The following is a 26811-nucleotide window of genomic DNA, read 5'->3' as shown; positions in this document are numbered from 1 at the left end:
AGGGGTAGGGACGTCAACCACCTAGGAACATCCTCCCTTATACGGCACCTGCAGCGCGTTCATAAAAAGTTACTGTCAAGTTCAGAAACTTTGGCTAAGACCGTAAGCAGTCCAGGGACACCTAAATCCCGTTGTCCTGTTGTATCCAAGCGCCTGCAAACCACACCGTCAACTCCCTCCTCGTCAATTTCCTCCTTAGTCAGGATCGGAAGTAGTCCTGCAGGCCATGTCACTGGCATGACTGACTCTCCTATCCGGGATTCCTCCGGAGGATCCTGCATTGCTACGCCTACTGCTGCCGCTGCTGCTGTTGCTGCTGCTGGGAGTCGTTCATCATCCCTGAGAGGAAGTAGGAACACCACTACTTTTACTAAACAATTGACCCTCCAACAGTCCTTAGCGAGGAGGATGAAGTACGACAGCAGTCATCCTGAAGCAAAACGTATAACTGAGGCCTTGACTGCTATGTTGGTGTTAGACGTGCGTCCGGTATCCGCCATTAGTGCAGTGGGATTTAGACAATTGATGGAGGTAGTGTGTCCCCGGTTCCAAATCCCGTCTAGATTCCACTTCACTAGGCAGGCAATACCGAGACTGTACAGAAACGTCAGAAAAAGTGTCCTCAGTGTCCTGAAAAATGCCATTGTACACAATGTCCACTTAACCACGGACATGTGGACAAGTGGAACAGGGCAGACTAAGGACTATATGACTGTGACAGCCCACTGGGTAGATGTATCACCTTACGCAGCAACAGCAGCAGCGTCACCAGTAGCAGCATCTCAGAAACGCCAGCTCGTTACAAGGCAGGCTACGCTGTGTATCACCGGTTTCAGTAAGAGGCACACCGCCGACAACCTCTTAGAGAAACTGAGCGAAATCATCGCCCAGTGGCTTACCCCACTTAGACTCTCCTGGGGATTTGTGATATCTGACAACGCCACCAATATTGTGCGGGCATTACATCTGGGCAAATTCCAGCACGTCCCATGTTTTGCTCACACAATAAACTTGGTGGTGCAGAATTTTCTGAAAAGCGACAGGGGCGTGCAGGAGACGCTTTGGGTGGCCCAAAAAATTTCTGGCCACTTTCGCCATTCAGCGACTGCGTGCCGAAGACTGGAGCGCCAGCAAACACTCTTGAACCTGCCCCGCCATCACCTGATGCAAGAGGTTGTGACGCGGTGGAACTCAACCCTCTATATGCTTCAGAGGATGGAGGAGCAGCAAAAGGCCATACAAGCCTATACATCCACCTATGACATAGGCAAAGGAGGGGGTATGCACCTGACTCAAGCGCAGTGGAGAATGATTTCCGTGTTGTGCAAGGTTCTCCAGCCCTTCGAACTTGCCACACGTGAAGTCAGTTCAGACACTGCCAGCTTGAGTCAGGTCATTCCCCTCATCAGGCTTTTGCAGAAGCAGCTGGAGAAAGTGAAGGAGGAGCTAAGACGGAGCGATTCCGCTCGGCATGTGGGACTTGTGAATGAAGCCCTTCATTCGCTTTGCCAGGATTCCAGGGTGGTCAATCTGTTGAAATCAGACCACTACATTTTGGCCACCGTGCTCGATCCTAGGTTTAAAGCCTATGTGGTGTCTCTCTTTCCGGCCGACACAAGCCTGCAGAGGTGCAAAGACCTGCTGGTGAACACACTGTCAGCTGAAGCGGAACGTGACACGTCAACGGCTCCTTCTTCATTTTCTCCCGCAACTGGGGCTGCCAGGAAAAAACTTAGGTATCCTAAGCAACCCGCTGGCGGTGATGCAGGGCAGGCAGGACCAAGTTTGGACATCTGGTCCGGACTGAAGGACCTGGCAACAATTTCTGACATGTCTACTGTCACTGCATATGATACTGTCACCATTGACAGAATGGTGGAGGATTACATCGGTGACAGCATCCAAGTAGGCATGTCAGACAGTCCATACCTGTACTGGCAGGAAAAAGAGGCAATTTGGAGGCCCCTGTACAAACTGGCTCTATTTTACCTGAGTTGCCCCCCCTCCAGTGTGTACTCCGAAAGAGTGTTTAGTGCAGCCGGGAACCTTGTCAGCGAAAGGCGTAGGAGGTTGCTTCCACAGAATGTGGAGAAGATGATGTTCATCAAAATGAATTATCAGCTCTTCCAGGGAGACCAGCCTCCAGAAGGTACAGAGGGACCTGTGGTGGTGGATTCAAGTGGGGACGAGTTAATACTTTGTGAGGATGAGGATGTACACACTGAAGAGGGTGAGGAATCGGTGGATGAGGAGGATGAGGATGACATCTTGCCTCCATAGAGCCAGTTTGTGCAGGGACACATTAATTGCCAGCTTGTTTTGTGGGAGCCCAAACGAACCAATCATTTCAGCCACAGTTGTGTGGCAGACCCTGGCGCTGAAATGATTGGTTTGTTAAAGTGTGCATGTCCTGTTTATACAACATAAGGGTGGGTGGGAGGGCCCAAGGACAATTCCATCTTGCACCTCTTTTTTTTCTTTGCATTATGTACAGTTTGGGGCCTAGTTTTTCAAACTGCCATCCTGTCTGCCGCTGCAGTTTCACGCCTAGATGGGTCACGTGTTTGTGCCGCCCACTCGTGTCGCTTAGCATAGTCATCCAGCTACCTCGGTGCAACCTTTTGGACATAAAAACACTATTGTGAGGTGTGAATTGTTCAGAATAGACTGGAAATGAGTGGAAATTAAGGTTATTGAGGTTAATAATAGCATAGGAGCAGAAAAACCTACAAATTCTGTGATTTTAGCTGTTTTTATGCTTTTTTTCAAAAAAATACAGATCCAAAACACAAAACCCAGAACCCAAAACACGGAAGGGTGGTTTTGGCAAAACCAATCCAGATCCAAAACACGAAGAAAGATCCAGATCCAAAACCAAAACACAAAACACGAAAAGTGGCCGGTGCACACCCCTAGTTCTCACGTCTCCTCTCTTTGTACTTTGTACTAGATTTATTCTATTGTAGTTGAATACTTGATGCTCTAAAACTGAAATGTACAGTAACATAGGTCTGCAATGTAAAAATAGTATAACTATCCACACTTTTCCATAGATTTTTTTTGGTGCTGATTTAATTCAAATTATAAATATAAAAAGTCCATCATGCACCATTTTTCCACAAAACGAAAATTTTATTTTCGCTATTCATGAATTACTCTATTCTTACACATAAACCTATTAACTTAACTGGAGCGACCATCAATCGATCTGATTTTTAGGGCAATTTGCCTTCACCCTGGACATGGTATGATCGCCGGTACACATTACCCGATGTAATGAATGATTGAACATTCACTGGTTCCGCCCTTCATTAATATGTATGGTGCCGCATGCGATATCCGTGATTGGCCGTGCTACACGGCCAATAGCATGATATCGCATTCAACCGCGGACGAGAGCAAATTGGGCATACACACTGCATTACATGCCTGATTTGTCCTTCCTATTTGGCCAAACTGGGCAGAAATCGCTACAGTGTGTACCCGGTTTTAATGTTCTGTAATGATGTTATTGGACTGATGCAAAAGTTTATCAATGAACACAGCACAATGCGAATGAGTGGAGACTCTTTATTAACTCACCAGATAGAAGTCTCAACGCAATGTTGATACACAAAGGCAGCAAATATGCCTGAGTCCCAGTTGGTAATTTTGTACTTTGGGGTTTATTTACGAAGCATCCAGTTTTAAAACCCACGCTGATCATATTTATACCTGATATTTAAATGGCAATGTTTTTACTAACTAAACACGGCTAGTGAAAGCATTGCCCTTTAGAATATCGGGTATACTGTAAGGACAACTATAAGGATCATGGTGGGATAACCACATTTTATCTTAAAGTTTTTTCCATGCTCCTTGGACATCAATTAGGATACACAAAGAACCCATGCTTTTTGTGTGAATGGGACACCACTTGATGAAAAGCAATGGCCAATCAGGGCTAATTTAACACTTTGGGGCATATTCAATTGGGGCGAGAATAGCAAAATCCCGCACTTGCGAGGTTTTTCCTGCAGGTGCGGGATTTTTGCTATTCGATTAGGTGCTCGTTTTTTCCTATTTTAAGTGCCGGAAGGTTTTTTTTGCTCACCTCCAGGGCATTATCGATTTTTCCCAAACTCCAATTTTAGGAAAAAAAAAGGTTGGGAAATGCTCTGGGACCCCGTTGGCACCCCTCTTAATGACTAATTAAGCAATTGGAAGTTTCCAATTAGCTTAATTAGTCTGTTATACTCACCTTCCGAAGAGCTGTCTTCTGCATCCAGTGTCGGGACCCAGGGTCTCATTCAGAGGCGGTCGTACGGTCTATGACCGCACGGCCGCCTCGATGTTTGTCCAGTGCACATGCGCACGAGGGAGCCGGTTCCTTCGTGCGCATGTGTGAGACCCGCTACGACCGACAGCGCCGGTCATAGCGGGTCTCTTTCCAAAGGGGGCGAGCTGTCGATGTTGATTGACAGCTCGCCCCATTTGGAAGGCGGGCCGGGGGGGTGGCAGCCCAAATGGAGGCTTTCCCTTGGGAACGCCTGCCATTTGGGGGAGGCCCCACTGACATCACTAGTGATGTCAGTGGAGAGCTTCCAGCTCTGACAGAGCCAGAAGCTCTCCGGGGCTTACGAGAAGTGAGACCCTACCCTAGGGTCTCGTCGTAAGCCCCGATGGTCGCGATGGTCTTTGACCATCGCGACCATCACCCTAGCGGTCATTAGAGCTGTGGGTGTAAACCCACAGCCTAACGACTGAAACAGAGGCGGGCGGTCAGGATGCAAGCGGCCGCCCAGTTTCTGAACGACCGCTTGCATCCTCCGACCGCCTCTGAATGAAGCCCCCAGTCTCCTGCAGCAGCGGTGAGTATGTCAGTGTGTGTCATTGTTTGTAAGTCTGTATGAGTGAGTGTGTGTATGAGTGTTGTGTGTGTGACCCCCAGTTTGTGTGACCCCCCCCAGTGTCAGTGTGCCCCTCGTAATGGGCGCTGGGAGATACATCTCCCAGCAGCCCTGGTGCCTCCCTGCTGCCCCCAGGACTCCCACCAGTGAGAAGATGGAGAGGAGGCCACTGGGAGCCGCTGAGACCACCGGAGACCCCAGGGCAGGTAAGTGGTGAATTATTTTATTTATTTTTTACGCGGCGCAGGGTTTTCAGAGATGTAAACCCCGCGACCGCTTTTTAAAAAATTGAATACCGCAGGTATCGGGAGTGTGCATATCTGCAGTAATCCAAAATTGGGCAGGAGGGGCGCAAGGTTTTTTCCTCTCTAAACCTCGCGCCCAGTTGAATATACCCCTTGTAATCTTTATCCAGGTAAGTTTGGTTGATCCCAAAAATGCCCTCCTAGCCAATTTTCATGTGAAACTATGACTTATGAAGCTGTTTATAAATTATTTTCTAAAAGCAGGAGAGTGTTTTTAACTATTTGTGTAAAAAATTTCCAAGATTGTCAGATGGTAAATTGAAAGAAGGCATTTTTGTTGAACCAGACATTCAAAAACTCCTAACAGATGAAAGTTTAAAAAAAAGAAAATTGTTAAAAGAGAGACTTGGAATGCTTTTAAGGAAGCTGTAAAGACTTTTTTGGGGAACTTTAAAGATCTTCTACAAGCAAATAGTGGGAAACATGCTAGAAAAATACAAAGCATTAGGTTGTTTAATGATCTTGAAAGTGCACTTTCTGGCTGGCTCTCCGTAATCCAACAGTCATTTCTGATTGGCTGAAAGCTAGCTGAACAGTTGGAAAACTGGAACTCCACAACCAATCACAGCTCACTAACAATAATTGTGAATTATTTAGGGAAGCTTTGGCTTCCCATTGTCCAAAGAGGGACTGTGATTTCTGATTATTTAGTCATTGGTGTGTTTTCTTTGTACTCATGTGATATCAGTGTGACCGGGTAAACCTTTGCCTCCTATGTGCTGTCAAGGTTATGCAGAGATCAAAATCTATATACAGTACTTATACATACATTTATTTTACTTATTGAAGCAGAAGTTTGTATAAGATTACTTCATTGTATACCATTTTCCCTAGGTAAAACATCAAATTGTCTTTGGACAGTCTTATATAGTAATCTTAGTAGTATCATTCTTTTTTTTATTTTTAAAATATTCAAGGTTTTATACAGCTCATTAAAAAAGGTGTCTGAAATGGGGAATTCACCTTCTTTAAGGTACTTCCTTGTAAAGTCTTAAACTCTGCAGCACGTCACTAGGCTGTGCGGGGTGGAGCAGACTGCACGGGGGTGTCACCCTCCGAGGGGGTGATAACAAAATGCTGTCTCCTCCTCTGTGGCAGGGAGCCAGGTACTGCACTGTTAGTGTACATGGTTCAGTTTCTGATCACTGAAGAGGAGCCAGCAGTGCAGGGAAAGTCTCTAGGGGAAGCCCGTCATCTGTAAAGTACGTCAATCGCCTTTCCCCTAGAAGCATTGGGAAAGGTTTAGCCTTATATGACTGGAAAGAACTTTGTTATGGACTTATTCTATGATTACTGTCTTAAATGTAATAAATAAAGCAGTTTATGTCACATCGCTTGAAATAACACATTTGTTTGGAGTATAAATTGTTTTACCGTTTTGAGTCATCTCAATTAGTAGCGTTTGGTGTTGTAGTTTCCTGATACTGAATGGCTTTACTTATCATCACATTCATGAGCAGTTAGAGTACTCTATCTAGCTTGTATTTTGCTTAGTTGATGTAACTACAGAACCATATACAAAGTGATTACTTTATCCTCAATAAATAGAAAATATACTGTATTTGAGATTTTATTTGTACATAACAAATAAAGATGGACTAAGGGCCTGACTCAGCTTGGCTCGCAGTTGCTAATACGCATGCAAACGGACGATTGTTGCATTCTGCGTATGCATCGCAGTGAGCGTGCGCGAACCGGCCACTGCGATCAGGACTGTGATCGTAGTGAATATGCAGACCCATCACAAAGTAATTGACAGGAAGTGCCGTTTGTGGGTGGTGACTTGGTTGGCAAAACTTAGGCATGCCAGTGCATTTGATCACCGTTGCATGGGCGTGCATAAGTTATCCACTGTGATGCCCTACGCAGCCTGAGGCCTCATAGCATGTGCTGAAGTTAGCAATGTCTGAGTGAGGTCAGAGCTTGTGTAAGTGTGTGTGAGGCTGCGATGGTGCTCGATTGTACCGATGTGTCTTGCTACACATTACGGGTGTGTGTACGGTAAAGTGGGCGTCCTTATGTAGTGCTGCAGTGGCATAGCGATCGCAATGAATTAGCTTATTATCATAGTTGAGCTGCGTGTGTAATCGCAGCTGCGATCCTTGCTGAATCAGGCCCTAAGTTGCTGTAAAATTTGTATTAATTGAGACTCAGAGTGGAAAAGGATGTTTTTATGGGTCCTGTTGACATTCTGCACTGTATTTATAAATTCACATTTTGGCGAAGTCAGCTGGGATAATGATGGTCAATTTATTCTGTTGTATAGCAAATTGAGCAAAATTGTCTAAGAAATATGGAAAAAGGTGAATACTGTATTACAAATAACAGTTTTACAAATGTTGCCCTTCTCTAAATATAATATACCTTATTCATAGCATAGTATATCCATAGCCCAACATCTTTTTCAGTTTTGATATAGGGACAATGTGACATTGTAGTCACACTCAGGGCTGCCAACAGAAATTGTGGGGCCCAGGACATAAAAAAATTGTCAGGGCCCCCACCATCAAGCTTGCCTTCTTCTGTGTTCAGCCAGGCCCCCTTTCTGTTCATTCAGCCAGCCACCCTTCTGTGTGTCCAGCCAGGCCCCCCTAATGAGTGTCCAGCCAAGCCCCCCTAATGAGTGTCCAGCCAGGCCCCCCTAATGAGGGTCCAGCCAGACCCCCTAATGAGTGTCCAGCCAGGCCCCCCTAATGTGTGTCCAGCCAGGCCCCCCTAATGTGTGTCCAGCCGGGACCCCCTAATGTGTGTCCAGCCGGGCCCCAGATGTGTGTCCAGCCAGGCCCAAATGTGTGTTGAACCTCCCCCATCTCTCACAGGCACAGCCTAGACCACTGGCAGCTCGTTTAAACTTACCAGCTTCAGAGCACTGCCTTCTGCTCTGCTGAGTCCCGGCATTGCCGCGCATGCGCATGCATGTTGCCGCGGCGGGTCCTAGTGCCCGCCAGCTCAACGGCTCAATCTACACTGATGGAGACAGCAGCAGTGGGCTGCTGCTGCTCTCCATAAGAAAAAAATGCCAGAAACGACGGGGAGGGGGCATGGTGGGAGCGAGTGGTAGAAGCGGGCCTCCCCTTTTCTGCTAAGTGTCTGGGCCCGGGACTCCAGTCCCAGCAGTCCCCCCCTGATGGCAGCCCTGGTCACACTACATGCGTATAACTACGTCACATTGCTTCAGATGCACTGGGCCAACACTGTCTTCTTCCCTTTTCCCTGGGTACATCCTTTTAATACCACATGAAGTAGCATCTGTTAGTGAGACATACATCCCAACTGACTTGGAATCTGATCTGCCGATAATGGAAGTCCCCTCAAATCCTGACCGTCCTGCTCAAATTGAGAAAGTAGGAAGGTATGGTATAATATTCAAAACCCCTGGCTCCAGCTCCCTGCGGAATATTGCTGGAAGTGCACCATGTGAGTGTGATATTTCTCACTTCTCTTAAGTGCAACTCTGGGTCATATAATTACAATTAATGTACTGCATGATAACAGCACATGTATAAGCTGAGAGCTGACTCACCTGGGAGGTACCCCAGAAACCTCCAAATGGCACTATATGGACCAGCATATCCTCCCAATGCTGGCTCCTTTCATGCCTCTCAGAACTGCAAAAAGAAAGTATGGTGGTCGCTCACATCAGCTTAATGATATTGCTCAGGTGCTTGTAAAGGGCGGGGTTTATACTGAACCAGAGAAAAAAGAAGATTCCCTCCAGCACACTGCAGCAATATTAGCAAAAATACTTGAATCCTACATGATAATAGAAATTCAGAGGTATTGGTTGCATACATTTGCAAATATATGATTAAGTGCCAGGCCAGCATCAAGGCTCCTCTATACCGGCGTCCCTAACATTAAGGGGTTCACATCCGAGGCGCAGAGCAGCCCAAAAGAACCCAGCCAAAGACCACTCCCAGGGCATCACAAGAAAAATGGAAGAAAGGTGATAGTGAAGTGTATAGTATAGATGTGTCAAGATAATCAATAAGCGTTAATATAATAAGAAAGAATTAAACTTACATAAATAATAAACAAACAAATGGAAAGGTGATGAAAATATATCTATGTGAATTAAGTGGTGATGCCTTGAAAAAGGCCCAGCCAGAGCCACTCCAGGGGCCCCACGCCCAAACACTCACCCCAAAATAATTATTGCTACAAAAGAGTAGCACCCACTCTGGGTCATATAATTACAATTAATGTACTGCATGATAACAGCACATGTATAATTTTGACCACCTCACAGCTCACAATATTGATTTGTTCATCTTGTTTAGGCCCAAAATTTGCACCAAGATAGCTGGCTGACTACGCTAGGCTGCAGCAGTGGGCAGCACAAACACATGGCAGTTCAACTTTTATTATTCAAGAGAGGCCTGAGGGAGTTGGAGTATGTATGTATGTAGTTGAAGGTAGGGCAGGGACAGGAAGGGTTGATTGGTAGTAAATTTTATTTTGTTTTTTGATTCAAAAGAAAATTTATGAGGGAGAAGGGGAGGGAAGGAGGCATTTATAAAAAAAATGTGATACAGTACATTTACATCAGTCCTTGCCACAGAAGAATCCTTGAGCATGGTTGCTGCTGCTGGGAGTTGATTTTCTCATCACAGAAGGGGACCAGGAAGAGTGCTTTCCAAAAAAAAAAAAACAATTGACTTAAATAATGCTTTGCAAACCTTCTATAAAGGCATTTCCCAACCTGTACAGAGACATAAAAAAACATAGTTAGTTAGTGACCTCAAAGTGCCACTTAACCAGCACAGATATGTGGACAAGTGTAAGATCTATGATTTAAGGGCAGGGGTAGCCAACCCTGGTCCTCGAGAGCTACCAACAGTGCATGTTTTCCAGGTCTCCTCACATAATCAAAACTATAATAATTAACTCCACCTGTGGATCTTTCTAAATGTTTTGGTGAGTAATGAATGCACCAGCTAGGTCATCTGGAAAACGTGTGGACCGAGGTTGGCTACCCGATTTAAGGCCTTACTTGTCTTTCTTGAGAATCCTGTGCCTGCTTCTGTGGCTAGGAGTGGATTTTCATCCCAGAAGGGGACCGTGAAGAGTGCTTCCAAAAAACAATTGACTTAAATAATCGTTTGCAAACCTTCTGTTCTGTAACAGAATTTCCCAACCTGTACAGGGACATAAAAAAAAAACAGAGTTAGTTAGTGGCCTTCAAATTGCTATTGTTCCCACTGTCCACTTCTTAGATATGTGAATATGTTAGAATGTAGAAGGCCAAAAATTGGGTAGACCACACATGGCTGATTGATCAACCATGGCAACTGGATTAGTGTCATAAGGAAGAGGAGGCTGCAAACTGGGTGTCATGTTATGAGTTGGCCATATGGGGTATGTTGCTTTTAAGGGATCAGTCTGGTTATCATTATCAGTGGACACATTATTATTATTGCAGTTGTTGTTATTTTGGGTTGCCATCTCCTGAATGGTGTTTACCAACAGCCAGAGACTACCTACCTATCAGCTCAGGCATAGACACTTCCTGAGGAACAGAGCTCTGTTCTCTGGAGGGAAGCCAAATAGGTGGGAGCCCCTGTTGAAGCTCTTATCTCTCCACATAATCTATTACAGATGAAAAAAAAAATATCATCGGGGACATCTAGCTCCTCTTTCTGTACCCTGCTCACCATTTTTGGACAGGAAGTCCAGGATGGATGGTTTGGAAGAAGAAGGCCAGCAACAGATGGGGATGGTCATTATCAAGACCTGGTCCCCCCAGTGGGTGTAGTCTGGGAGGTATTGGTTGGCATGCAGGTAGCGGAATAACAAAGGCCTCCATGTTGTCTGTGCTTAGAATTCCATATTTCAGTTTGCGATTCAGGTAGGATTAAAGTCGGCTACAGAACACAGTGACAGAATCACTGGATGTCTTAGTGCATTCAGGCCAAATACGATCCATGAATTCGCAGACAGATTCTGGACAGTTTAATCCTTTGCTTGTAATAATCTTTGGTAATTCCTGGCAAAGGTGGGTGTTATGTTTTTGAATAGAACAGTTTTAGAATTTAGGATGTCTACTCTATATAGGTTTGTAAATAAATATAGGCTTTAGCTTTTTAGAGCATATAACATTTCTGCTATGTTTAAGATAAAAAAAAACAACTTTTTGTAACCCAATAACTTAAAAATAAAATTAATTCATGCAGCCCCTCTCGCCTGCGTAGCTACGCCGATGACAGGTGTGGCTAACATGCACACAATTAAAATTGCTTATTTAATATTTTCGCCAGTGCCTCTCGACAGACAGGAGCACAGCACCCCAGGGTACCTTCGCCGATGACAGTGATAGCCAGGTGTGGCTGACACGCACACAAAAAAATGTTGACAAAAAAAATACATTATTTTTTTATTTTTTTTATGTTCCAGAATTTGGGCCCAGAGCAGTGATTGATCACGACTGGAGTGGGGCAACACTAGGTTGCAACTTGCGTTGCTGGCTGGATCTTGTGCGGTTAAGCCTAACACGCACACACACAGACAGTTAAAGATCAAAAAAAAGACAATTTATTTTAATTGTTTTTATGCTCCAGAACTTGGGCCCAGAGCAGCGATTGATCACGACTGGAGTCGGGCAGCACTAGGTTGCAACTTGCGTTGCTGGCTGGATCTTGTGCGGTTAAGTCTAACAATATATTTTATTTTTATTTTTTGGGGGGAGTCCAGAACTTGGGCCCAGATGGATGCAGCACCATGCCAGATGTATTATGCACCAGCCCAGATGGACACAGCAGACAGCAGAGCACCAGCCCAGAATGAATGAGCACTGCAGCACCCCAGGACACAGCAGACAGCAGAGCACCAGCCCAGAATGGATCAGCACTCAGCAGTACCAGTCCGGAATGGATCAGCAGTGCACCAGCCCAGGAAACAGCACCACTCTCCCAGCCCTACACTACCCACCCTCCCTGTTCAGTCTCAACAGCCGGAGTGAAATGGCGTCCGTCGCGTGGTCCCTATATACTACATTGATCATAGAGACGTAAGCTCGCGAACCGCAAGATTTCCGACTCTATGGTTTGGCTCGGTTTTGAGATCCGAGTCAGGCGGGAAACTCCAAGCCTGCTTGGATCCGACTTGGATCTGAAACTTTGGGGTGGGCTCGGTTCTCTGAGAACCAAACCAGCTCATCTCTATAAATAACTGTTACTACTAATACTACTACTACTATTAATACTTAAAGCTCAGTCTCTCAGGCATAACACACTGCTGTATGTCATATACTGTAGTAGTACAGGGTCTGTCAGCATTCTGTACGCAGCAGATCGGTGGGGCTCAACAATGATAAAATTAGACAAGGCCTTCTCTTGCCTGTAGTCTGCTCTGCTCACTCACAATTCACTGACATCAGTTCACAGAAAAGACTCACAGAAACTTGTCTCTGAGTTGTAGGTCAAGCTTGTCCCAGGACACTCTCACTAGTACTAAGGTGGCTAGTATTGGTCTCTCCCTGCCTCTGATATAGGGTGCTCCTGGCAGACTGCATGCTTCTTCCATCTATGGGGCAGTACTTTTCCTGATGACTCCTGCTAATAGCAGTACACCAAAGGGACTCCAAGATCTTTATACAGGTTCCCCATGCTGCTTGGTGACTCAGCTCTCCTCTCCTGGACTGAAACTTCCTCAGAGCAGCCTATTTGAACCTTAGTGACGGTGTACACACTTTCCAATGCCGGAAGCAATGGAGCATTAGCGGGGACCATGTTGCATTCGGCAGCATGGCCCCTGCTAGTGTGCATGCAGATCCAACAAGTGATGTCGCTGTTGACATGAGGGAGCGCACACCGTCAGCAACATAGCAGGTACAAACTAGACGATGTGCCTTATGTGTTGCTCTGATCCGCTGGATCGAACAACATAAACGTCTAGTGCAGTGGTTCCCAAACACTTTTGAATCACGGCGCCCTATCAGCATTGTTTTCATGGCACCCCTAAGTTTAAGTTTTTATTAAGAATTTCAGAAACAAATGTAGTAAAGTGAAGTAAATTGTGCTTACCTGTCATCCTTAGGGTCAGTTATATGGTGGTGGACATGTTTGTGCTTCTGTTTGCCTACATATTTCCATTACATTGACCACAAGTAATTTGATTTGGTGCTGGACCACCAACCTGAGGCAATCCTGCAAGTGTCCCAAGCACCCTAGGGTGCCACGATCCACAGTTTGGGAACCACTGGTCTAGTGTATACTGGCATTAGAGGTAAACTGCGGATATCAACCCTAAGGGAGTTTAAGGTATACATAAGTCTATACTAATGACTAGAACTTTCAGGCCTTGTTAATATTTTTTTAAAGTGTACCATTTGCTTGCAAATTATGTATGCAGCCATTATACTATAATTTATGAGAATGAGGTACAAAGTAAAAAATAACACTTGTAATTCTATTGTTTCTTACCTTTGGGGATCGATCAATGGACACCTAGGGGGCGATTCAACAGTTTTTTTAGCCGCAGTAATTATTGGGTGCCCAATTTAGTAATTCAATTGCTTTTGGGCACTCATTAATTATTGCTCTTGTTGCGCTCAAATAGACCGGGTTTAGCAGCATAAAACTGCTAAACCCGACTAAAGTCCTCGTTAGGGCGCCCAAACTACAGACTTATCGCACATTTCTGCCCACCACCTCAGGTGGCTGTGAGCAGAAATGCTGAAATGGAGCAACAATGACAGCCGCCGAGTCAATTGAATTCCCTCCTTAGTGCCCTCCATAGAGATATAACAAGGTTATGCAATTTTAATGTCTTTAATGTTCTCTTTTCAGAGCTCTTTATTTTAATTTGCTTGGACTCTGGATAATCTTGACCTGTGCCGTGTTTTCAGGATTGGTCATGTATGCACATTTTGAAGGTTGTGACCCTTGGACCGCTGGATTTATAGAAGCACCTGATCAGGTGGGTAATCAGCAAAAATGTATGCAAATGTATCTTCTGTTGATATGAAAGATCCCGTGCTTTACAGCTGAAGATTTACATACCAAAGCAGTTATGAACCTGAATTAGGATATTTATTAGGGATGTGCGCCGACCCCAGTGTTTTGGTTTTGGATCTGGATCTCCCCTGGTTTTGGATCTGGATTGGTTTTGCCAAAACCTTACCTCCGTGTTTTGTTTTCGGGTTTTGGTTTTGGATCTGGATTTTTTTCTTAAAAAATAAAAAAACTGCTAAAATCACATAAAATGGGCCTTTTGATTTGTTCTTACAGTATTAAGAACCTCAATAACATTTATTTACACTCGTTTCCAGTCAATTTTGAGTACCTCACAGCTCACAATATTGATTTTTTCATCTAGTTAAAGGGCCAAAAGGTTGCTTCCAGCTTGCTGGCTCAAAACTGATTGATATAATTATTAATAGAGTTGAGGACTGTGCAAAGATGATGGATGGCATACCCTTGAGGATTGAAGAATTGATAGTTGATAGTTGGTGCAGCCCCTGGCTGTAAAATTTGATAATAAATTAATTAAAAAGCAATTCATTGGTGCAGCCCCAGGCTGAATAATTAATAATAAAGAAATTCATTGGTGCAGCCCCTGGCTGTAAAATTGATAATAAATTAATTTAAAAACAAATTATTGGTTCCTAAACCAACAATAACATTAATTTAAAATGTCAGGCAGCAATGCCCCAACCAGCACATAATTGTATGGAAAATGGTGCAAAATGGAATAGTCCTTGGGCCCTCCCAACCACCCTTATGTTGTATATGAAACAGGACATTCACAGTTTAACAAACCAATCATTTCAGCGACAAAGACTGCCAATTGTGGCTGAAATGATTGGTTTGTTTGGACCCCCATAAAACAAGCTGCCAATGTGCATTGGACATGGAAATGAAAATGATCCCATACACAAACTGGCTTTACATTACAAGTTGTTGTCATCCACCCCAATAGTGTGTACATCCTCTTCTTCACACAATATTAATTTGTCCCTGCTGGAATCCACCATAGGTGGAACTTGGCAACATACACTTTAATATTTGATGAATGCGCTCCAAGTGACGTAACAAGGAGGAGGTTCCTAGGTGGTTTAGGTACCTCCCTCTACTCACTCTTGCTTGGCAATGGTTACATATGGCTTGACAACTGTTGTCCGGATTGGGGTGGAAATAACTCCACACGTGAGAAGTGGATTTTTTTGTCTTTTGCCTGGAATGACAACAATGGGCTTTAGCTTTTTCAATCCAAGGGCAACAGCTGTTGCCTTACTTACACAAAGGACATCCTCGGCATCAACATCCTCATCACCAACATCTTCATCATCAACATCCTCAGCGCCTTCATCTATCAAAATATCCTCCTCCTCCATGTGCAATTCTACAGAAGCATCCTCACTGACTACGTCTGCAAGATGCTGACTGCCCTTCCCCACATTTACAAAGGGCACACAAATGTTGGAACTTGGAGGATCCTCCAGTACACTAGTATTTAGGTCTGGTTCACACATGGCAACCAAGGACACACTTGCACTCTCCTCGGGGATTTGTGATTTTAATTTCTCAGGGCACACAGTTGTTTTTTCCGGAGCTGTCTTACTCTTCTTAACAACTTTCATTTTTTTAATGGTACCACCACCACTACTACCACAAGCAGAAAGGCTATCAGAACCAGCAGTTATCATAAATAAAGGCCAAGGCCTTATCCTTTCCTTGCCACTTCATGTAGTGAATTGCATATTGCCAATGTTTTGTTTATCTAAAGGCAACTTGCCTTTCGATTTTTTTTTTCTTTACTACAGTAAAAGTAGCTGTACCATATCCATGGCGTGACTTAAGCCCTGGGGCATGGGCCTTCATAGAGGAAGAGGAAGTTGATGGCCTTGCATCATCATGATGACTGCTGGTGGCTGCTACAACATGTGGTTCTTGGCCTTGCTCTCCTGTCATGTGACAGCCCTCCATATTTTCTGCGGTGTTGAAGCAGTGTCACAAGCACCAATAGTGTAGCCAAGGTGCGGTTACAAAATTCACACACGTGCAGTCGTGCGCACACAGAACAAAAATAGACAAAAGACACTAATATTTTTTTTTTCGGGTCCAGAACTTGGGCCCAGAGCACCGATTGATGATGACTGGAGTCGGGCAGCACTAGGTTGCAACTTGCGTTGCTGCTGTATCTTGTGCAGCTATACCTAACTCGCACACAAAGAAAAAAAATAGACAAAAGACACTATTTTTGGGGATTTTTTTGGGGTCCAGAGCACCGATTGATGACGACTGGAGTCGGGCAGCACTATGTTGCAAACTTGTGTTGCTGGCTGTATCTTGTGCGGCTAAGCCTAACACGCGCACACACACAGAACAAAATTAGAGCAAAAAAAAATACACTACTTGGGCCCAGAGCACCGATTGATGATGACTGGAGTCGGGCAGCACTAGGTTGCGTTGCTGTATCTTGTGCGGCTAAGCCTAATACACACACACACAAAAAAAAATAAAAAGACTATATATATATATATATATATATATATTTTGGGGGGGTCCAAACTTGGGCCCAGATGGACGCAGCAGACAGCACAGCACCTGCCCAGATGGACGCAGCAGACAGCACAACACCAGCCCAAATGGATCAGCAACAGCCCAGATGGACACAGCAGACAGCACAGCAGTGACAGCACCAGATGGATCAGCAGTGCACCAACCCAGGACACGGCAAACAGCACAGCACCAGCACCAGCCCAGATGGATTATCAACAGCCCAGATGGACACAGCAGACAGCACAGCAGTGACAGCACCAGATGGATCAGCAGTGCAGCAGACAGCACAGTACCAGCACCGCACCAGCACCTCTCCCAGCCCTACACTACCCACCGTCCCTGTTTAGTCTCCACAGCCAGAGTGAAATGGCGTCCGCCGCGTGGTCCCTTATATACAACATAGATCATAGAGACGAAAGCTCGCGAGCCGCGAGATTTCGTCTTTATGGTTTTGCCTCAGTTTGAGATCCGAGGCCGGCAGGGGTTCTCGACCCTCATCTCAAAATTCGGGTGGGTTCGGATTTCTGAGATCCGAACCCGCCCATCTCTAATATTTATTGTAAAGTGCTTATTTCAGTAAATCTCACTGCAGTATCTGCTCATTTTTATTATGAATCAAACAATGGTTGTTAACTTGTTATTGGTGACTTTTCTGTGTTATCACACTTGCTGACTTTCTGGCTACTCCCTCTGGGAGGGGGCAGCCAGGTAGACTATGCATGGAGCGCAGGTGTCACACAGGGGAGGGGGGGATAGTGCAGAAAAGTGGAAGGCACTTTGGGGACCTGATAGCGCATTCATGTCATAGTGGCTCCACACAGCGCTTTACAATGGCTTGATTACATGAAGGGTGTAGCCACAATTACGCAATTCAACGCCAATTGCATCATCGGCCACCTGGACTGCTAATTTTACTCAGGAAGAATGTAGCTGTGGGCAGATGGCGAGCAGCCTTTGAGAGTCTTGCCCAAATAGTAAATAGATGTGATCAGCGCTCATCTAGTGAAGCAACCCAGTTTCGGGAGCTGCTGCATGTCTAGAGGTGACCAGACTCCAAAAGGCTAATCTATGTATATATCACATATGACACAGAAGTGCTCACCTATTTGTTGATGGAAGCCTGTGTATTAATAGGATAATCATAATAATAAATGTCAGATCTCTCACCAATGCTTATGTCAAAAGAAATAATAATAATTAATCCTTAGGAGACACATTGCTCCAAAAAATAAAAAAATAAAAAATCTCGAAACTAAAATCAACGCAACATTGTTTCTGAATGTAAAACAGGACTGTGGCTTGAAAACGCCCCTATCCATATAACAGCTACAAATACAACTAGTCCCAGTGCCCCCTTGGCAGTAAGGTGTTTCTGAAGGTATGTCACTGCCCGGGTGTTGGTGGTGAGGGTAATAAGTGTGCCCCTTCAGAGTGTTACTTACCATATGATAAATACATCACCCTTGTAGTTTCCTACAAAGTAGCCACTATGTAAGATGCTTCTGGGGGGTGATAAGGGAATCTGGATGAAACAGTGCCTTTCCGTATGCTGGAATAGCGTACGTCACCCCTGTAAACATGTACTGGTATGTTGCAGTCTCAAAGAACACACACTGTAATGTCACAAGGCTTTGTACGTCTACAGTCACCGCGTCCTGTACTGTGACTTACCCTGTGACTTACCCTATTTACTACAATCCACATTGTATTACAGTTTATAGTGTGATATTACCGACTGAATTCGCATTGCGAATTCAGGCAGTATCACAGGGATTTATTAAAAATCCCTTGCTGGGACAGAGCTTGCGATGAAAACTCTGTCCCTGCGAATCCCCTCCGCGGCCTTATCACTGTATTTTTCAGAAAAATGACAGTGACAAGCTGCCACGCATGCACCTTCTGGCCGCCGCTATCCCTCCCGCGATCGTGACCTCCCCCCTCCCCCTGTGACCTTCCCCCACCCTTCATTTCACTTACCTACGGTGATCGGGGCTCCGGTGATGTCCTTCGTGGCTCCGCTCAGCTGGTCTCCCATCCTGCACTGTGACCCGATCAGCTGACGGCCACAGTGCAGAATGGGAGACCAGCTGACCGGAGCCACGGATGACATCACCGGAACCCCGATCACCGGCCCGTATCTGGAGAGACCTCTTGGTCTGTGGGATACCTACCCTAGATTCATGAGCTTCATGGATGTTCTGGGAGAGTAGACAAGTATGAGTGTTATGCATCATCAGGGCCGGACTGGCCATCGGGCACTTCTGGCAAATGCCAGAAGGGCCGATGGCAAGATGGGCCGGTCTGGGCGAGCACAGGCTTACCCGACTGGGTTCACCTCTCACCACGGCCGCGTCATTGCGTGATGATGTCATGACGCGGCCGCGTTATGACGTCATTACGCGAGCGGCGGCCGGATTTGAGGATGGCTGCTGCACACACATCGCCGCCATGCGGCGGCGATGTGTGTGTTAATCAGCAGCCAATGAGAGTCAGACAGACTCTCATTGGCTGCTGCACGCCCACTGCAAGAGCCGGGCTGGAGCTCACTCATGAGCTCCGCCTTCCGGCTCTTGTAGTGGGTAATGGGAGAGGCCCGGGAGGACTGACGTGCGGCGGCAGAAGCTGCAGCTGGAGCGTGGATTCAGGTAAGTGTATTTTTTATAATTTTTTTTACATGTTTGTATCTGCACTGCATCGGAGGGGGAGGGCACTTCTGGGGGCACAACTACTGGGGGGGACTTCTACTGGGGACTACTGTTGGAGGGGCTACTGCTACTGCTGGGGGCACTGCATCGGGGGGACCACTACTAGGGGGGGACCTCTACTGGGGGGATACTACTACTGGGGGGGGACTACTGCTGGGAGCACTGTATCAGGAGGGGGGACTACTACTGGGGGGGCTTCTACTGGGGGCACAATATAAGGGGCTTACTACAAGGGGCACTGCACTGGGGGGACCAGTACTGGGGGCACTGAATAGGGGAATCACTACTGGGGGCCTGCATAAAGGGGACCACTATTGGGGGCACTGCATGGGGGGGACTACTACTGGGGACACTATATAACGGGCACTGCATAAGGGGGACCACTACTGGGGGCACTGTATAAGGGGCGCTAATGGGGGGCTGCATAAGGGGGACCACTGCTGGGGGCATTGCATACAGGGGGTACAGTATAAGGGGAACTAATGGGGTACAGTATAAGGGGCACTACTAGGGGCCTACATAAGAAGGACCACAACTGGGGACATTGCATACTGGGAGTACTGTATAAGGGGCACTACTGGGGTTAAGTAGCGTTCCCGCTATGCTGTTTTAGCGGGGCGCGAGGCCCTGCCCTCCTTCTGGAGGGCAAAAAGCACCCTGCCCTCCAGAAGGAGGGCAAAATGCGCCCTTCCCTCACAGCCTGCGGATGCTGTCTTCACCCGCGGGTCGCAGTGTCTCGCAGGTGGGGAAATGTGTGATGAACCTGTCACCGCCGGAGAATAGACGCTTGACGCATGTGGGGCACTATATAAGCGGGCTGCCCGGTACACCCCAAGAGTGATGAAAAGGGGACGCGTCTTGTAGACATGCCCCCTTTTCAGGCACACGCCTTCGGCGCACGCAGAGAAGTGCCCTATCTAGCACCAGTGCCCTGCCTGCCGCCGGAGCTAGAGTGAACATTTGTTAAGGTGCATATGGAAAGGCATGTTCAGAGTGACGAGAAAGGGGTGTTTGTCATGTTGACACGCCCCATTTTTAAGTGACCACGTCCATTTTTTTGACGCGCACATAGGTGGGGGGCTCCATTTTTACATTTGCCCTGGGCTCTAAATACCCTTGTTACGCCACTGTTTGTGTGTTTTTCTAATATTAATTATATATGGATGAGCATAGACTAAGAAGTGGGAGGGGTCATGAATAGTAAGGGGAGGAGTCTTTGCCTTGAGCCAAATGCTGACGCGAGTTGGGCCTGTGTGCTCTTGAAATGCCAGGGCCTCTTTTTAGTCCCAGACCGGCCCTGTGCATCATGTTAAATACAATTAGGATCTCACACAATTTGCTGTCTCCACTAAAATGTATTCAGCTAAGCCAATTAGCTAATTTTATCCTGGGTTATAGTACACATAGACTACTTATACTAAATACACCTTAATCTATTGAGCACAGATTACCTATTATTATCCTTTATTTATATGGCGCCATAAGGAGTTCGCAGCGCCTTACAAAGTACATAGAGATAGTTTATAGAAGTAATATACAGATAGCTTAGTTAACTAGCTAATTTTAGAACAACATATAAGCTAACCTATTGACAACTGAAAAAACTGTAAACATGGCAATGATGTCAATGTATACTAGAATGATTCAGGCCTTAATAACAGCCAGGCTACAAAGTAACTTCACCAACAGTTTTATCTAAGAGCAATCCCAGTCATTCCTCAAGAACTGCTTGGTTCAAAGGACAAAGGGCCTGATTCAGAGCCGCTCGTAAGCGGCAGTACGCTCGTTACGAGCGATGTTCGCCCATCTGCGCATGCGTACGGTTTGTAATACGCATGCACGAACCAGTCAGTGCGGCCGAAAATCGTTTGTTCGCTATATAGCGAATGCCTGCTATTTTGAGTGACAGAAGGAGGCGTATGTGGGTGGTACCAGGGGAAGGTGCTTGAAAATGGGGAGTGGAATTCAGAACGCAGGCGTGCTTAAAGGTCAAAACGGGCGTTTTATGGGTGTGCATAATTAATACAGCAGCGTCATTGACCACGTCACTTGGTTGTTTTATAGTCAGAACTGCTCGCAATATAGTGGTAGGAAAAACCAGCCACAAGAATAGCGAGCAGTTCATACGCTGATCGATGTACTCGATTAATCTAATAAATAGCGGACATGACGTATGATGCGAGCGGCCAGGGGGCGTATTTTTCAAATAAACGTCCGCATGTTTTGTTCGCTCGTTCAGACATAGAGGCGGCAACAGACCGCAAAGAGCGAACGGTTCATTTGAATAGCCACCCCCTTTTTCTGAACGAGCGAGCGCTAATAGCGTCCGGCTCTGAATCAGGCCCAAAGACAGTATCCTACTGTAACTAGTACATCTGTGAGATAGTGAACAGTTAATACACTGCAGTGTGCGTTTCCTCAGAGCACTATTAGGACAACCTGCTAATGAAACCAGTAAATTTGCATTTCTTTATTCCTCAATGAGTAATTTCACAGGCTATTATTTGGACACCAAAAAAACCCCATAAATATATTCCTTGTGGATCCTTTGTGGATGTCTGCTGTTTGTATCAACTGTATGCTGTAAATTCCTTCACCCAGAAGGAGGAGTCTTGTTCAAGACTATTGAGCAATAAACACCTTTTGCCTCTACGCATCTGCATCCTGTGCCTAACAGAATTGCGCCAAATGCTATTCCATTCTCTGGCTGTTCTGGAGTGAGCCCAAGTGTCTCCAAGCTCAAGCCCTCGGTCAGCTACTGTGCAGAGCTTGGTCCATTGTGAGGGGCCAGGGAGAAACCAGCCGACACCAACCAGGAGGTATGGCCGCAGTGCGTCCAGCATACACAGCGGAAGCAGTTCCAGGCGCCGCTGAAAGGAGCTTGGTGGTGGCAGCTTCGTTAACCGCCCACAGCGCAGTGGGCGGAGTCAGTGACAGGCGGTCACTGACGGTGAGTGGGAGTCCAAAAGCGCTAACCCGTGACCAGGGCCGGCCTAGACGACAGGCATCCGGTCACATCCAGTCAATTTATTCTCTCATCTTACAGTGCTGCCCTGTCCCTCTCCAAACAATCAAATTTCAAGAACCTCATCTCCTCCCAGTCCGCAAACCCCCAGCGTCTCTTTGCCACTTTCAACTCCCTCCTCTGCCCTTGTCCTCCCCTTGCCTCCCGTCCTTGTTCTCTGCCTTTGACTTTGCCACCTACTTTACATCTAAAATTGACTCCATACGTGAGGACATCTTATCCCATCAGACCCTCAGCACTCCTGCCCCTCCCTTCCCTGACCACCCCTCCCTTTCTGTCTCACCAACTCTGACATCCTTCTCCCCTGTTTCTGGAGAGGGAGTCATGGCCCTCATCCGGTCCTCCCCTCCTTCCACCTCCCCCCTTGACCCTATCCCTTCCCGTCTCCTCTGTTACCTGTCTCCCTCTGCCTGTTCCCATCTTGCCCACCTCCTCAATCTCTCCCTATCATCTGGCACTGTTCCTTCTGCATTCAAGCATGCCCCTGTCTCCCCCATTCTTAAAAAACCTACCCTGGATCCTAGCATACTCTCCAACTACCGACCCATCTCTCTCCTCCCTTTTGCTTCCAAACTCCTTGAGCTTATTGTTTACAACCGCCTTACCACCTTTCTTTCTTCCCACTCCCTCCTTGTCTCATTTCAATCTGGCTTCCGTTCTTTCCACTCCTCTGAAACTGCCCTCACGAAAGCCAGCAATGACCTCCTTGCTGCCAAATCCAAGGGCCACTACTCTCTGCTCATTCTCCTTGACCTCTCTGCTGCATTTGACACTGTAGACCACCCTATCCTCCTGCAAATCCTTCACTCTCTTGGTTTCTGTGGCATTGTCCTCTCCTGGCTGTCCTCCTACCTCTCTGATCGTTCCTTCTCTGTCTCCTCTCAGGACTCCTCTTCCCTCCCACTTCCACTAACAATATGAGTTCCCCAAGGTTCTGTTCTTGGACCTCTGCTTTTCTCCCTATATTTGTCCTCTCTAGGTCCACTCATTAACTCTTTTGACCTCCAATATCTTCTCTATGCTGATGATACTCAAATTTATCTTTCCACCCCTGACATTTCCCCCTTGCTTCTTACCCGTTTCTACAACTGTCTCTCTGCTATCTGTTCATGGATGTCCCAGTGCTTTCTTAAACTTAACATGTCTAAGACTGAGCTGATCATCTTCGCACCCTCTTCCATTACCTCACTTCCCACAATTTCTTTATCTATTGACGGCACAACTATCTCCTCTATCCCCAAAGTGCACTGTCTTGGAGTTATTTTTGACTCCTCCCTCTCCTTTAAACCACACATTCAGCACCTCTCGCAGTCCTGCCACTTCCACCTAAAAACTATTTCCAGGATTAGACCCTTCCTCACCCAGGATGCCACTAAAACCCTCATCCACTCACTAGTCATCTCCAGATTGGACAACTGTAACCTTCTCCTAGCTGGCCTCCCAGTCTCCCACCTCTCTCCACTACAATCGGTCCTCAATGCTGCTGCTCGGCACATCTTTCTCTCCAGACGTTCTACATCTGCTTCCCCTCTCCTTCAAGCCCTACACTGGCTCCCCTTCCCCTTCAGATGCCAATTCAAGGTTCTTACACTCACCTACAAAGCCCTCACTAAATCCTCCCCCACATACATTTCTGACCTTCTCTCCCTTCACACTCCCGCCCGTCCACTTCGCTCAACAAATGCATGCCGCCTCTCTTGCCAACTGATTACTTCCTCCCACTCCCGCCTCCAAGATTTTGCCCGTGCTGCTCCCTACCTTTGGAGCTCTCTCCCTCTCCCTATCAGACTCTCCACCTCACTGCATATCTTCAAACGGGCTCTCAAGACCCACTACTTCATCAAGGCCTTCCAGCTCTCATCCTAACCAACATCATACTCTCTCCTCCCTATCTTCTCCTTCTGTGTCACGCCTGTCTGTCTGCCCCTCCCCTTTAGAATGTAAGCTCTCACGAGCAGGGCCCTCTTCCCTCATGTGCTTCTCGTTACACTTTCTTCTACTCCTTGCTCCTTATATGGGCACCTAACACGTCTCTGCCAACTCCCTGCTGCTTATTGTGAGTGTTTTAATCACTATTGCAGCAATGTATATAATGTTCTTCACTGTACTGTAATTTACTTGTTTGTTTTTTTTGTTCACTTATTAGTTTTATGTACTATGTAAGGCGCTGCGGGACACTTGTGGCGCCATATAAATATAGGATAATAATAATAATAAAACATTTGTTGTTCCTGACAACAAAGACAGACCATGTTGAATTGGAAACCAAACACCCCTACAAAACTTTGGATATGTGTGCAGTGCCCCATCACAACGCAGTTACGCCTCTTAAGCCAAGATGGCGCTGAGCTGCGCTACGGCCCATGCACATTGTGAAAACTCGCACCATCCGCAAAACTATCTTGCGTTCAACTCTGCCTCAGCCCCTATGTGATAGATAAACAAATTACCAAGCGCCTGGTAGACACTAGAGATAAAGGTTTGAAATCTTCAGCAGTGAATGAAGAGGTGATTGCCAACCAGAGGCGGCTCCAAGGGTGGGGCTGCAGCACAGTCCTTAAAATTCCAATAGGGGAGCTATACCAACTGCCAGTGAGTCCCAGTCATCTATGTTTGGCAGCGTTTGAAATGACGGTTGGTGTGACTCCTCTATTTGAATTTTGGACTATGCTGCAGCCTCACCTCTGGAGCCTCCACTGTTGCCAACCTCACAAAAATAGATAAATAATTAGATGATAGATATCACTGCGCAGATGAAACCTGAGATTGCTTCAATAAACACCAGTAAAATGAAGCACCACCCAAAATATATAAATATTTTTATTAAAATTGTATAAAATTTTTATATTATTTAAAGCTTAAAAAAAAAAAAAGCCATCAGCCCCCATGTGTCCAAATATAAATCCAACTGTGATGTTTATATTATTACTTTTAACAATTGGTTTTGTGTTTAATCCCTAGATGATGCCCTATTTTGTTATGGACATATTTTCAAAAATGCCTGGACTTCCTGGTCTGTTTGTAGCATGCGCTTTTAGTGGAACTCTGAGGTAACATTCCGTTATTTAAAATATGTTTATGCTTCTGCTTTCATTTGTACAAACATTAAATAATGAAAAGGGCAAGGGGTGCCAAGACAGGTGGGGGCAGGTACCAATTTCCTGGGCCCAGGCTTGTCTAAGAGCCCAGGCCAGCTGTGCAATGGGAAGAATGCTCCCCTCCTCAGCACGCAATGCCAATGCAAAAAGTTGTTTCTCTTTTTTTATTTGCCACTGATTTGGCCACACCTCTGCCATCACCCAGCCCGCCACTGCTCCATACACCCCCAATAGGGGCTACAGGACAGAGGGTTCCACTATAAAACAAATGCACAAAGCCTAAAGGCTCTAGCTAAGGATATTTTACTGGTGGTATATATAGCTTATGATGGTGTGGGAGGTCTACAACTCAGTTCTGTGAAAATCCAGCCTATTGTTGTGACATACTCCTTCTGAATGACATTGGCAGCACTTGCCCAGAATTTTCAAGGTTTTTGTGAAAATTTCAATGAACAACGCAATCTGCCGAATCTTCAGGCACGTGGCTGGCCATGCTTGGCAGATCCGACCATTCACTATCAGGTCAAACTTCCAGATCCCAAGTGGTTCTATTAGTGCGAATAACTACACATATACAGTACATCGTGAAAGTGGTCACCAGCCGATTGGAATTTTCGGCAAGCAACGTTTGTAATCCAGACAGATTGCAAATTTCGATTATTATTCACTGTGTTTGGTGGTCAGTTGAGCACCATGCATAGAGATATTTAGCTTCTTTAAGTTTAAATAAGATAATGGGGTATATGTACTAAGAACTGGAGAGAGATAATGGGGTCTATGTACTAAGCTTTGAGGAGAGAAGTGGATGCAGATAAAGTACCAACCAATCAGCTCCTGTCACTTTACAGGCTGTGTTTGAAAAATGACAATTAGGAGCTGATTGGTTGGTACTTTATCTTGCTCCAAGACTTAGTATATAGATTTTTAAGTACCAACTAATCAGCTCTTAGCTGTCACTTTACAGGCTGTTTAATTGGTTGGTACTTTATCTCTCTCCAATTTCTCTCTCTCCAATGCTCAGTACATCTTCCCCACATTACAAAACAACCACATTTTATAGCAATTTTAAGCTCCTGTTGTCTTTTTATATAACTCCATCAGTTTGTCCATTTATTTCTACTTTGGTATTAAATTAATTGTTCACTTTAATGTATTGTTTTGATTTTACGTGTCTTGCTGAAAAGTCCAATAAAATGAATAACTGGGGACCCTCTCCACCACAAGACCAAAATAGAGACATATCTCCAGTACATTCCCCACTATCTGGCCAGCTTGAAGTCCTGTTAAT

General features: G+C 45.9%; 1 protein-coding gene across 1 annotated transcript in view; it reads left to right on the top strand.

The window, feature by feature from the left end:
• Window positions 1–26811, top strand: part of LOC148525806 (sodium-coupled monocarboxylate transporter 2-like) — a 107415-nt gene that overhangs the window by 38847 nt on the left and 41757 nt on the right. Inside the window, exons 7-8 of the mRNA XM_088470461.1 lie at window positions 13981–14110; window positions 25387–25475. Of these exons, the coding sequence (XP_088326587.1) occupies window positions 13981–14110; window positions 25387–25475 (219 nt within the window). The remainder of the gene's footprint in view (window positions 1–13980; window positions 14111–25386; window positions 25476–26811) is intronic.

This window comes from Taudactylus pleione, unplaced genomic scaffold, assembly GCF_031769625.1.
Source record: "Taudactylus pleione unplaced genomic scaffold, aTauple2 ptg000100l, whole genome shotgun sequence".
NCBI lineage: Eukaryota > Metazoa > Chordata > Amphibia > Anura > Myobatrachidae > Taudactylus > Taudactylus pleione.
The sequence above is the reverse complement of the archived record's forward strand: the minus strand, read 5'-3'. Positions and strand labels throughout refer to the sequence as shown.